Source organism: Equus quagga, chromosome 6 (genome assembly GCF_021613505.1).
Source record: "Equus quagga isolate Etosha38 chromosome 6, UCLA_HA_Equagga_1.0, whole genome shotgun sequence".
Taxonomy (NCBI): Eukaryota; Metazoa; Chordata; class Mammalia; order Perissodactyla; family Equidae; genus Equus; species Equus quagga.
The window spans coordinates 110,315,001-110,329,765 of NC_060272.1; the positions used below are offsets into that span (position 1 = coordinate 110,315,001).

At 36.0% G+C, this 14,765-nt stretch overlaps 2 protein-coding genes across 2 annotated transcripts in view; both read right to left on the bottom strand.

The window, feature by feature from the left end:
* Positions 1–7,245, bottom strand: part of PTPRD (protein tyrosine phosphatase receptor type D) — a 297,200-nt gene extending 289,955 nt beyond the window's left edge. Inside the window, exons 1-3 of the mRNA XM_046663898.1 lie at positions 7,242–7,245; positions 6,321–6,466; positions 2,982–3,123 (exon numbers count right to left, since the gene is read on the bottom strand). Coding sequence (XP_046519854.1) covers positions 2,982–3,123; positions 6,321–6,466; positions 7,242–7,245 — 292 coding nt within the window. The remainder of the gene's footprint in view (positions 1–2,981; positions 3,124–6,320; positions 6,467–7,241) is intronic.
* Positions 6,337–14,765, bottom strand: part of LOC124240799 (translation initiation factor IF-2-like) — a 197,009-nt gene continuing 188,580 nt past the window's right edge. The window contains exon 4 of the mRNA XM_046663899.1: positions 6,337–6,466. The gene's annotated coding sequence lies outside the window, so the exon portion shown is untranslated. The remainder of the gene's footprint in view (positions 6,467–14,765) is intronic.

Consider the following 14,765-nt stretch of genomic DNA (forward strand, 5'->3'; position numbering starts at 1 on the left):
TAAGTGTCTGCCGACACGATTTCCAAAAGAAAGCGAATTTACAATGGGCACAAATCTCATCAAGCGTGGTATGAAACTTTTCACATTCCTTTAGTTAACTGCTCACAATGTCCATGTACTACGAATGTCACTTTAGCATTGGAATATTTTTAACACATTATTATTAATAGAATGATCAACAGTTATATAGAGGTAACTCTAGGAAATAAACATAGTTCCCAGCCCCATTTATTTCATCCTACAAGGAGATATGAAAGTATTCTATTTTAAGGTTATGTTTAGACTATTTTTCCATTATCCAAAATACCTTTGAGTTTTTCTCATGAAACATTTCCAAACTTGCTAAACATAGTCTTTAGAAAAATAAGGTTTAACTACTTTACTGGAATCATAAATTTTCATACAAATATACTTAAGTATGACAGATATTCACATAGAAAGTCAAGATCATATTAAAATTTCAAATGCATTTGTTTTATGCAGGGACTAGTCAGATAAAAGAAGATGAGTCGGGGAAACCCTAGTGAGCTGGGAGGCACGAAATCATAAATCCATATGAACGTCTAAGTAAAGTGACACTTCCTCCAACTTTTTGTTAATGTCTTTATCAAATGCATAAAGATTAAATCAAGCCAAAATGACTGCCATTGTTTCCTTTTAAGGGGTTTGTTTAAGGAACTCAGAAGGCAAAAAATAACCCAAAAAGTTTGTGATAAATTTCATTTTATTGTACCTCTGTAATACACTTTCTACATAATAGCATTAGTTGTAAACTAGGTGAATAAAGATTAAAATTTTAAAAGAAGATCAACAGGTGAGTCTGATTTTGCTTTAGATGGGAAGACCTTAAAAAATGATTCTACAATGTTCAGATCTTTTATCTAAGTTTATGTGAATATGTACGTATATTCACATATATACATACTTTTTGTAATACACATGATAGTATGTATAAACACAGTCTCTAAGGTTCCTTTCAGTTCTAAAAGCTGCCTTCTAACTCCTGTCTGCTCTTTTTTTTCTAACACCTATTCTTGCCTGACGGATTTTATTCCTCCCTTTACTTTTTCAAATATTTAAAACACATTTATTTTAAACTCTATTCATATGGTTCAATTATCTGTAGTTCACAGACTATGATTTCTAATCTCATTGGAGCTTACTGTCCCTCGTGGGTTCGAACTGGCTTTCACACTTCTAGAATTAGTACTCATGAGCCCATTTGATATGAATGACCTCATCTGGGGTCATATGCCCTGCACTGTGGGAATGCCTCTGTGGGGTAAATGTTTACATAGCTGCCTATTCCACATTCTATGAAATTCACTGTTTCCAACCAGCTTTTATGTTAGCTTCTAGGTTCTGAGTATCGCACTATAGGAATAGCGCTAGAAGTCTCATCTTTATGCAGAAAGCTGATCTGCCTCCTCTTACTCCCATCTTATTTTATATATGCCTGGGTCCTGCTGGAGAGTTAAAACTCCAGCCCTAAAGCATATTGCCCATTCCGTTATCATCTTGGGTTTATAAGATTCAAATTGTCTTTTCTCTGGAGATTCTCTCTTTGTTTTTAGCACCTAGAAATCTCTCTTTCTTGTTTGCAAGCCTAACCACGCATTTAATATTATTTTCAGAAATTTTATAATATCTCTGTGTTTTTACAGAGGAAGAGAGAACTTCCTGTATGAACTAGTTTGTCATAATGGCCAGAAAGATAGCTCAAATCTGACTTGTCTTTAAGCAGAATTCTGTTACATGTATTTAAAAGATTTCTATCCAGTTGGTCAATATTTTCTCTAAGACTTAGTAAGACATTTTTATTATTTAAAACACATTTTTGGAGGCATATGTAAATAATCTCATTTTCTAGGCTTCTTGAATTAACTAATTAATTTTGGTACTAAATAGACCTAGAAGGAGATGTTTTTGATTTTATAAAACATACAAAGTAAATACATCCCTCAATGGAGAAAAATGGAATGGAGGAGAAATGTTCTTAATCTATATATGTTCCTCTGTGATTACTAAATATTGACCTCTTCTTTTCAATTCCCTTCATTTTAGGGAATAGAAATTCCCATTATAAGAATGTCTATTCTCCTAAGTCCTGGAATCAAGCAAAATGAAGTTCAAAACAAAATAAAACAAAGAAATAAAAGAATGCATAAGAAAGAGATAAAGGCACAGAAGTGTTTGTCTGGAAATGTCAACTAGTAGGTAAGCCAAATCAGGCAATGTTCTTATCTCCACTCAAATACTAAATTAGACATATACAACAAAATATCACAAATCACTAGCCTTTATTCTCTGGTACTGTCATTCTAAAGGAAGTCTAGAAAGTAGACACACTCTCCAGGAGATCTGGCAGGTCATCCCATGCTTTGGTCAAATTGCATAAGCCACATAGCCAGAAACACGGAAGGGGACATACCATTTCCATTAACTTTGCATCAACAGATGTTAGCTCTAAAAATATAAAAGACTGAAATAACACATTTTTTGACAGAAAGAAGAAAGGTGTCTGTCTTGTTCTTGATTCCTCTCCTTCAGAGGAACTCATCTTTATGTAGAGGATGTTCCTTTAATTTTGCAAACATCAGTGTCAGCTTTGGTAATTTGTAAGACAGTAGTTGCTGACCTCAGTATTAAAAATCCATACACGAGTAATATTAACATGCAAAAGAGTAGCATACCCTATTTCTTTTCCAGGTTTGCTACCAAAAACCAAACTACTATCTGACATTTGAAATCAGAATTTCTTGGGATTTTCTTCTCTCTCCTTCATTAGCATTTTTCAAGACACAGGAGAGAAGGCACTCACTGTTTGTTTAAGAGTTTGACCCTTACAAACATTTTATTTCAATTAGTTTCCCATTAAAGTGTCATGACAATGCTTGTCTTTTCAATGGTCCTACAAAAGAACACTTGACGTAGAGACTTCAACAATGACACAAGCAACAACATGGCATTTGAGTCCTTACCACGCAAAACTGTGAGTCTGGTGGATACACTTATTTCTCCCACGTTATTGGAGGCCACACATTCATAAATGGCCTCATCCCTCGGAGTCCGTAAGGGTTGTATTCTGAGAACTGATCCAGATCCATCGTCAAACTCTATTACCTATTAGAGGAAACAATAGCTGTCACAGGTGTTGTTACAATCGTCTACCTCTCAACTAAACCTCTTAGTGAGTGCAATGGTGAGCCAGCCATCAGGCTCAGAGTAAACTCCACAGCATTTTGAGACTGAATTTTGATACAGTTGTGAAACAGAACATTTGGTCTAATTTAATGAATCTTCTTCTGAACAAAGGGAAAGACATGAAACTACATATGCAAAAATATAGATTTCTAGTCTCTACTGAAAACCATGCAAGCTTTACTCATGAAAATCTTCTAGTATAAGTATGTAGGGCAATTTGATCCTGTTAAGTTTGCCGCTATGATGGATAAACTTCTCAAATTATTCTGTTTCTGACAGCACATATGCACATACAGATCCATTCAAGAGTTGGACTGTAAGGGGAAGAAATAATGTATGCTATCACAGATAGCTCTTCTGGTTGAAAGTGTCTCATCCTGAACAGTATAGATGAGCGAACCATGAAGAGAAACTGCATAAATCTAGCACTTACGCAGCCAACGAGACGGCTTTCACAACCCAAGAGCTTGATGGCGTGCATTAATTTTGTCATAAATCATTCCAGTATTTGTTCTAGCTTAGCATTTTCTGCATTTTTAGGGCATTTTTGCTGTAAAACGGAGGCTTGCTTCACCAGGCAGAAAATTAATGTCCTAAACAGTAAGCTTGAATTCACTCTCATTATGAACTCTACTTTGAAACAGTTTAGCAATCCTAGGTATTTGTCAGCTAATTCAAGCACTCCTTTTAAAAAGAGACGATGATGATATTGATAAATATGTGTACAAAACTGTGGAGTCCTCTACTTGTCTTTTCCGTAATTATGCTATGTTCTTTAAGCTGCTAACTGAAATGCTGTGCTGGCTTTTTTTTTTTTTTTTTTTGCATTTGCTTGTGAATAATACTTCCATGTGCCTAAATTGTGAATATTTTGAAATGCCTTATAAATACATTTATGGGATGCTCAATCCCAGATTTTGTACATGAGTGTGCATACGTCAATATATGGAAGAAAGAGACTGAATGTTTTTAAAACACGTTACATCCACTTTAAGTCCTTTCTGTATTCCATTTATCTTTTAAATTCACAACAATTGGCAAAATGTCCCACTTCTCAGTGCACCACAATTTATTGTCAACTCTATTAAGCATACATTTTAGAATGAATCTACTATGCATCTTGGGAGAGAAAAGCTTCATAGTTACTGAAATCTTTGTCAAATATGCAATAATTTAAGAAAAATTATTTATGAGCATCCTGTGGATTAATGTAGAGAAAGATTTAAACATCTTTAAAATCCATTTAAATTTTGATTAATTGTTACATCATTGAATTTTCATGTCTGAACTATTTCCTAGATTTAGAGCTATCCTCTTACAACAAAAACTATACCACACATTACAAGGTGGTGTTGTAATCTCCAACTTGAAAAGCCTATTGAATATCCACTATTGACTATTTACCTACTCTAGGCCAGACACTGTATTCAGCACTGGAGGTAGAAGAGAGAACAAAATCAGTGTCAGCCACTGTTCTCATGAGCCCTATAAAATAGTGAGACCAAAAGAATATACACACACTGTGACAGATAGTAAAGACCCAATCCAAGACTCAAGACCATTTGATGTAGGCAATTTATGTAAAACTAATTAATTTTCCCTGGACGTGTTTATATGACTCTCAGTAGGAATTATATACTGAGCAGAGCTCATGCTTTGAAATGTTTACTATTATAATTTAATCTCTGTTACAAGATTTTCCCAAGAAGCCATCATCACTAGCAAGCATGATGTCAAACTCCTCCTGGACAAAAAAATTCAATTTCATTCAAACTAAAAAAAAACATGCAACAAAGATATACACATACATCATTTTCTACATGATGTAGGAAATATTTCCCAAAGATTATTTAAGATATCCTTTTTGCTTATTTTTAAATCACTGTAGGTATTTGATTTTCAAACAAACATAATTTTAAATTTATCATTTGCAAACTATAGTCCAGATTTCAATTTTCACCAGTGTGGTTAATCAGGTTCTTTACCTATTTGGATCATTTATTGCTCTGTAAGAACTGGTGAAAAATTAGTAAAATCAAACCGTTCTGAATTTTGCAGTTGCTATGTTTCTTTTAACTAAGAGTTGCCTTTAATTTGCCAAATTTTGAATTAAGCTATGAAGTAGATTACAAACTCAGGTAAGAGGAAGTGAGTTTTTAATTTGGGGCAGACTGGAGGTCTTAGTACCCTGTAAGAATCCAGCTATCTTCTTCATTTCTTAAATTACCAGCATGATATTCTGTGCTGTTTCCAATCTTTCTCCATGTAGCTTATCATCTATTTTTCCTCTCCAGAGTGAGCAAATTTCTAAACCATAAGACTCCTCACAAATAACCAAAAAATCTGTGAGTTATGTTTCATCATCTTTAACGCACTGAGCTTTCTTGATTAAAGAAAATAATTTTTTTAATAGGCTTAACTCTAATATCAACCCAGTTAGGTAAGTTTCTTCCAGTGTAGAACTTCACACTAACACACTGGATCAAATTTCTCATGCTACTTCATGCTACTTGCAAAATACAGACATAAGGCGTAGTGGACAACTTCATTTGCTGCCCAGTATCCATTCCCCTTCTTTCTGTTAACAGGAGCTTGAATTCCCTTTAGGAAAACACTGCTCCCTCATTCCAAGCCATTGAGGTTGGACAGAACTGATCTCACTCAAAGCAAGAGAGGGAGATGCTGATTAACTTCAATTAGGAAGCCTGCGTCATTCCCCTGTTCAGATAGATTGCTTCAGGGACAGGCATGCAACTCAATAGAGCCGATGGGATAGGAAGCTCTCACTCATCCTCTAGACTTGGTCACGGGAGAATAAAAGACTCCATCTTGCAACTTAAAGGGGAAGCGGTCTGAAGATGAGGCTGACAGATGCATGCTAGGAAAACTATTTGAGCCCTGGTACAAGTAGAGACAAAAGTCAGTCACCTGAATCCCCAAATGCCCTTTGTTAAAAAAGCACCTTAGAGTTAAGTTTTCCATCACATGCAACATAAAAAATGTCATATCCCAGCGATTAACACTTTATATCAGAGTAAAACAAGCAAGTAACATACAAACCAAAGACACAGCAGTTACATTCCTCCCCCAGAGAAACAGAACAATGGACCTAATACCTCAAATCTCTGATTGCTGACTTTTTTTCCTTTTTTGTTCCAGACAATTTTAGGTCTTGGGTCTCCTGTAGCTTGGCAAATGAAAGAGGCAACTCCGCCAGAGACCCCTGTCTGGTCAACGGGAGTTCGTGTAAACCTCGGAGGTGCTGAAATAAAAAGAAATAAACAACTCAATTAGATGGAAAACTGAACACATAAACTATTACCTCACTGCCACTGTTCCCTCCACAGCCTTCAACCCCATTTCTGCCAACACATACGTACATACATAAATGTACTAGGACTACAAAATTAGGAAAGCATCTTTTACTTTTGAAGGTAGTTTAAAGGGAAGGAGGTAACTTCTGGTCAAGTTATCTGCTAGTGCTTTTATTGCCGAAATCTGTATTAAGGCAGAGATCCAATAACATCCGAAAAGCAACATCACACATTAATTTTTATTACCAGTATTAAAAAAAAAATCCAATTTGTCCTCTGTAACAAAATGAGCTCATCAATCAAAGTGAGTAAAATTTTAGCTCTTTGCTTTGATGCCGCTATCAGGACACTGCCAGAGAGCAGCACTGCCACTGCTAAGCTATGAAAATTAGTGACATTTAAGAGAAATTCTAGGAAATTTTAAAGAGACAAGAAATATAGCCCTGAATTAGAAGGTTTGGCAAGAGACAAGAAATAGGGAAAAATGGTAAAGTGACTCTAACCCAGAGATTGTGTGCTGCCTTACTTGAAACTTAACTTCACAATTTGCATTAAAAAAAGGAACAAGAAGTCTCCAAAGTGACAGCAAAGAAAAGAATTTTTAAGAAAGATGGAGACTTAAAGATCCCTAAGGAAAGGCGAGAAGTGGAAGCTTTGTAAATGTCCTCCATCTCAATTAAATACTCCTGACACTCAGCCCCCTCTTACAAACCGACTTATTACCCATCTTGTATTTCCGCACCTAAAAGTCCATCATATGAGAATTATAGGAACCGTAGATATATATTCATACACAAAGATATTCATCATGTTATTTACTTAGCAAAGATTATAATAACCTAATATCAAATAATACAGGAGTTGGTGAAATAAACCATAGCATAATGATGAAATGTCATACTAACAGGAAATGTTATATTTAGAAAGTTTTCATAATATGACATGAGAGACACTTATAACTCAATGATAAGCCACAAAAGCACCTTACAAAATTATATGAGGGATATCAGATAATGAAGAAAAATGCATCAAAAAAAAAAAGATGGGACAAAATATGCTGAAACACTAATGACGGTAGTTTGGGAAGAGGCACTTTAATTAATTTCCCTACATCTTTACATTTTTCTCGCATCCTTGAGTTTTTACAATTATGCTATAGTTGGAAAATTTTTAAAATTCAAAAGTATTTTACTTCTCCATTTTATGTTCTATGTTCTTATCCCTATTCCAAATTTTCTCCTTTCTCCTACTTTTTCAGTTAGATGTCATTGATAAATGTTTTAAGTAACTATAGCTAATATTAGTTTTGAAAACAATCCTTAGATTCTAAGAAAGAAGAAAATAAAGTTCATCACTGTTTGTTCATCACCACTATTTCTCTGCCTTGTTTTCATGATTACCACGTGATGCTCCTGTTGGCCTGATGTTGTGTTTTGACTCTCATCTTGGTTTTCCTGGAGGCAAGGAAGCCAGAATCCCATCTCCCCTCTGCCACTGTGTAGATGTATCATCTTGGGGAAAAGATTGCTTAACTTTCCTGTTTCTTAACTATAAAAATATGAGATGTGAAATAAATTATTATGCAGAGATCCCTTTCAGTTTTAAGGTTTTCTAGCTTAGTGTATCATTCCCACGATGAGCAAAGGATGGAGAAGAAAGGCAACTTGGCAATGCTCATGTTGGAGAATGAAGCTCCACTTCATCAGCAAATTCAGCTTGGGGAGAGTGGAACTGCGAGAACACAGTTCCTGTTTGTTCAGAAATATTAAGAAAGAAGGTGGGATCTAACAAGCTTGCTAGATATCACATTCTGCAGCATCTCTGGGTAGCAGCACAAACTAGATGATTATCAGTACTCTGGGAAGTACTTAAAACGAGTTGAAATTGACTAACAAGTGAGAGGAATAAAAATCACTGCACTTTAATGTCACTTTTCTGGAAACAAAACAAACAAAAAAGATATTAGAAGGTTTTGTTTTCATTTTGCTCTTGCAAACAAGGTAAATTAATAATAACCACACACTTGTCAGCATTTAATACGTAAATCATAATTATGTAATTAAAATTCCTAGGGTATTTCTCTGAAAAATAAAATGTATTGCACTGGTATATTAAATGCTACAATACCGTTATTTTTAGGTACCACCTTTTTTGAAGTCCATAGCTTAAAAATTGTCAACCGTGAATGAAAATCAATGTTAACAACCCAGCTTCCCATTTAAGGTCTGTTTTGAAATTTCTTGCAAGAATTTGTGAACGGGGTAAAGGGCTATCATATAAAATGACTACATACTAATTACAAATTAAATAAACCTAGAATGTAGCATGCCATTATTGCTACACTGGGATTTTTTTTTTAGGGGATAGAATCCTACTTTTCACCCCCAAAGAATGAAGGAAATTTGGAGATTCTGACAACCTGCAAATAAGCATGGCTACCTGGGCAAGTGCTTCCTTAAGGTGTGTGGGGACACTAAAAAGTCAAATTATTATTAAACATAGACATCTTATCTTTAAACAGAAAGCAAAGAAGGCAAATTGCCATATTCTCAGGGAAGGGATGTTACTACAGTTCCAATGTTCAGGTGTGTTTCCCATTTATCTTCATTTTCTGGTCATAACTTGACGTATTCATGCTAATATGGAGACATATAAGCATCTGTCGAAGACATGACCACTGGATGCTTCTGTAAGGGTTTTATTTCTGAAGATGAAGTTAGGTAATAGACTTAACCTACTGAACTGTGGGAAATTTATTACAGAAAGCAATTAGAATTTGTTCCAGATCTGAAACTGTTTTTCTCAGTCCTACTAACTACTAGTGTAGTGACTCAGTATTCTTCAAAAAAGCACCCTGAAAAGAGTCCTTCAGTTTATTCTTTGAAAACAAGACAATGAAACTGATTACACAGTGTTAAAAAGAAAGGCATTTCAAGTGCTTATATGCAGAGCTTTTTTATTTATTTGGGTTTTTTTAAAAAATATGAAAGACATTGGCCTTCACAAACAAGAAATCATGACTTTCTTATGGGATCTGATGTCAATTTTTCTATGTTTGCCCACAAAATCCAAGCCACAGAAAGCATAAATGCCGTAATTCTATGATACAAAGTGAAGATTCTAGACAATATAGTAAAATCCTTTCAGTAGTATGTTTGTTACATAAATAATCATCTTGGCTGGTCAAACTCTACGACTGATACTGTCAATACTAGGCAGCCAGCCAAAGAAAAGATACGAGGTAGAGAGAAGCCTAAAGTTAATAACTCCAACAAATGCTCGAGGCAAGTAAAAATCTTTATTCTCAGAGGAGTATAACAGTACACAGCACCCACTTCCCCTTCTCTCTATCTCAGCTTGATAAAAGAAACTAAATGAATCCTCTGCCTTCTTTTGTAATGGAGACTGCCCAAATTTAAGTCATGCTGTAAAGATGGGAAGAAAGGGAAGAGAATCCACATAAAAGCATAAAACAAACATGTCTACTAAAAAGTTAGGCAGTAGCACAGCCGCAGGTCTGAATAATGAAAATTCCTGTTTTTATCCCATGAGATACAGCCCTTGATATGACATTTGGTCTAAGAAAAAAGGAAATATCAAGAGTTTAAAAATGGAGAGAAAGACATTATAACTTTATAGTCACTAGTATTTAGATAGGTGTCCTTCCATTATTGTAGCTAACTGTCATTGCTATCCACCTAAGGCTGCCAGCACTGAGGTTTGCAAAATGCATTTCTGCTCAAGCTGGTTTTGACAAGTGAGGAGTATGACCTTTTATTAAACTAACGCTGGGCACTGTGGAGGTCAAATTACTGCTGGACTCAGAAAGTCTATTTTCTAAATGGAAAATAGAGAAGCTAAACGTGCATATGAGTCAGAACAGAGTCATGGCTGATACTCTAGAATGTATCTGCCATGCTCAAAGACTGTGCATTCTCAGGATGCATTCATAAAGCAGACAGGAGCTCCAGGAATCCAGCAGACTATTATTTCCTACACTGCTCAAGAGGAGACACAGGCTGCTGATTGATTTTTGCTTCCAATAGGTTAGATTGTTTCTTAAAGTGTAACCAATGCACAGTAACTTTACATATAATGATTGTACTATTTTGATGCCATATCAGGTTTCCAGTTGCTAGGCTCTCTGAAGACAAGGTGACAAGCCCAATGAGCACTTCTGGTTATTAAATTTGGGGACAGAACCAAGCAAGACCAGCAAACTGCCTTTGACCATCCTTAAGAAACTGTTCTCTGGAGAATGAAATTCTCCCTTTAGTACATTACATTAAGTAAAGCTAGACATTAATGGAGGAGAATCACTGAAATCCACTAGTAATATCCATGGAAGAAAGGAACTTAGGAGAAATTCTTACAGGTTAAGATGACCACTCAGGTTTGCAGTAACTTGATTGGCCAATTGAGAATCACTTAAAACAGATTCAAAGAAAGGACCACACGCTACCCAAGTAAAGAAAAGAAATGAGGGTGCCATTTGTCTAATTTAATTCTAATCAATAAGCCGCTTCTGCAGACATCAAGGAAATATGTCACATGGGGAACAAAACTAACAGCACGTAACTAATTGGCTTTGTTTCTAGCATTTCCTTAAATGGACAGTTTTGTTTTAAAGGGATATTTGCGATAATAATGCACTTAAAATCTTTTGAAAGGGGATGGTTAATAATGCTATTAAATGATATTAAGGGAGAAGATGAGAGAATGTTCAGTAAGAACATGCAGGAAGTTCTGTCTTTAGCAACCTGCCTCCTCCCTAAAAGGTGTCTGCAGAATTTATGAGACTGTCACCTGAGGCCATCTCTGATCCTTCTTTCTCTGGAAGTATCAGGGCAAGGCTCTGAAGGGAAGCTCAGGAACAGGGCTTCTGTGGTTGGGTGAGGAATGCAGAGTTTACCAGGTGACTTAGTGGTGATTCTAAGGGTAATTGGCCAGGTCTGAAGGTTTAAGGGGAGAAGAGCTGTTGTCACAGGGTTTTACATTCCTTCCAGCCACGATGCACTCTATTGCCACTGCCCCAAACACAGAAAGTGACCAGAGTTTGTGTAGCTGATGGATTTTCTGTTATGATTCGTTTGATTTTGAATGGGTAGGAGTGCAGTCAGGAGACAGCAGTACAACTGCAGGGGCCCATGACGGAAGAGGGAGGTCCCAAAGTTGAGGTTTAACCATGAGGAGGACCAGAATCGTGGGACAGACAGCAGACTGGACTGGTTTCTATCGTAGATGTTCTGCATAAACTGGAGCCTGTGGGGACGTCTATCCTATCACATGGATCTCAAGAGGGCCACCTCTGACATCTACAGCCAGGATAGACCTTCAAAGTCAAACACACTTTTTTTGAGTCATCTATGGTGTTTTCTTTTTAACACAACTCCCAAAACAACCTTTTAACCTTAAAATTTGATTTAAGGAGCATTATACTTCAAAATGGGATAAAGAAATAACTACCCTTTAGTGAATTCCACGCACTGGACTAGCTGTTTTAAATGTCTTATATTAAATGTTTTCCATAGTCCTGCAAGATGATACCATTACTCCTATTTTATAGAATTACAGAAAGCTTTATGATACTATAGAAACTTGGAAAGAAATAAGAAAAGAGGAAGAAAAGGGAAAAAGAACGGAAGGAAGGCTCACTGAGGTTAAGAGTGAGTCATGGACTTCTGAGCTAATTGTCACGTCCTGACGTGTTTACAGTGCCAAATCAGAGGATGGAAAGCTACAAAGACGCCACACAGACAAAATGGTATAACTCAATTTACCGTATATTTTCAAATCTGTTTTAGTTAACTATAAAATGTATACTGACTGTTTTCTCAAGGGTTTGGTAAACACTTTGTGCTATATTACAGCAATTATTTTTCACTAATTAAGAGAGAATGTTCACCCAGAATATGCTGCCTATGGGAGTTCTCCTAATTCCCAGAAGCTAACTGGAATCAGGGATAAATTAACTATGATGCCTGGTCAACAGACAACAATCAAAGCCACAAAATTCATAAACAAATTACATAAGGTCCAAGTTTCATATGGTAGAAATATTGTTGTATTATTCTATGTATACCTTCAATTTGTTCATGATGGAAAAAGAGAATACCACTATAGTTCTTAACATTTACTTATCAATTTACTCTCTTCCTTTTCAAGGCATTTCAATGACATATTCTATGCATGTCTACACCATTAATTTTATTAAGGTTCCAACTCTCAATTCTTTGAAAACGGCTACTAAAGCTTCCTCCATTGAATAAATAGACACTTACGCCTCTGTATAACTATCAATATTTAACTGGCAAAAGAGTAATATGTACTTTGACAGAAAGGAAGGGGGGAAAGGGAGAGAAGGAAAAATGGAGGGAAGAAAGGAAAACAGGAAGAAGAAATTGGATTTAATGAAAAGAGATCTCCCCCTTGAACTTTTCCTCAATGCCTGGTCCTTATTTCCAACCACCAGAAAGATTACCTAGCAGCACCTCAAAATAATTATGTTGAAACACACCATGCCATCTGCCTTCCCAGCCCCACTCTTCTTACTAAGTTTCCATTTCTGTTTGTGGCACTCTCATTCCCCCAGACCACCCAGCATTGAAGCCTCCCTCTTTTTGTCTTCTTCTCCTTTACCCTACTACTATTCAGTTATTAACTCCTATCAATTCTGTTTCTAATATGTCTCACTCTTGTCTTTTCATATCCAATAACAACGGCTATAATTCTCTTTTTTATGCTGGACATTAGAATCACTTGGGAGCCTAAAAGCAAAAACAAAAACAAAAACCTATAGGTTCTTAGACCACAGTCCAGACGAATTAAAATAGAAAATCAGTGGGTGGGGCTAGGTAATTAATTTCCAGAAGATTCCAATATTCAGCCAGGATTGAGAATCACTCAATGATATCAGGCTATCTGTGCCTTCCCATACAGTCACCTTCAGTTCAGGTTTTTATCATTGCAATCAACATTACACATTATTGTCCATCTTTCCTTTCCTTTCCCTTTTTGTTCTTTGAGGGTTTTTAAAAAATGTGTCAAAGCCTCGAGGGCATTATGTTAAGCGAAATAAGTCAGTCAGAGAAAGACGAACTCTATATGACCCCACTCATAGGTGGAAATTAGTATATTGAGAAGGAGATCTGATCGGTGGTTACCAGGGAAAAGGGGGGGTGGGGGGAGGGTACGGAGGGGGAAGTGGTGTACCCACAACATGACTAACAAAAATGTACAACTGAAATTTCACAAGCTTGTAATCCATCATAACATTAATAAAAAAAAAAAAAAAGATACTTTTGTATTTAAAAAAAAAAAAATGTGTCAATGATTAAGCTCTTTTTTACTCAAACAAACAAACAACCTTTAATAGCTTATTGCTGCCAAATAAAACCAGAAATTTTGTTTGGTCTTTAAGGTCTTTCAGAGCTGCTGCCAACCCAGTCTCCCAAAATGTTTCTACTATTGCCCATCAAGACCTAAAATTTCCTGCCTCGATGCCCTGGTACATACTGTTCTCTGGCACAAAATGCCTTCTCCTCCATTTCTGAATTTACAGTATTTACCCATTTTTCAATCCCAAATTAAAATATCTTGAAGCTTTCTTTGAACTTACCATCTGGACAAAATCCACCATCCTTTTCACTCTCTTATCACACTTTCTATCTCTCTTATGAGTTAGAACAGCTTGTATTTTATTTTAGTTGTTTTATGGATATGTATTTGTCACCTTTCACATAAACTGAAGCTTGAGAAAAGCATTTGTGACCCTGTTATCTCTGAAGTCCGGTAACTCCTAATCACACCCAGCACATAGTAGGTGTTCACTGCATACACAGACTTGATAAAAGGCTCTCCAAGGTGCTATACTCTCTAATCCTTGGCTATAAGCTTTTGAACATTTAGAATGGATAATAATATTGTAAATATGATTACTGTGCCTCTATTTGAATCACATTTGCTTATAGCTTGATAAATTAGCTGTGGAATGCAAATGTTATGTAAGTCACTGACACTGCAAAACACTGATGCGACATGGTGAGAGACTAACGGATCCATACCAGGCCTTAAGATGGCAAAATATAGGATAGCCAAATCCCAGATTCATGTCTCTACTGTAGGATGAATTCAGATGAAATATAATGTAATGCAATGGATCTCAGCTCTTTTATGAATATCATTCCCCTCCACTGTTACCACAGAACTTGCATCCTCTCTGCCTCTTTTTGTGCTTGTTATTTTCAA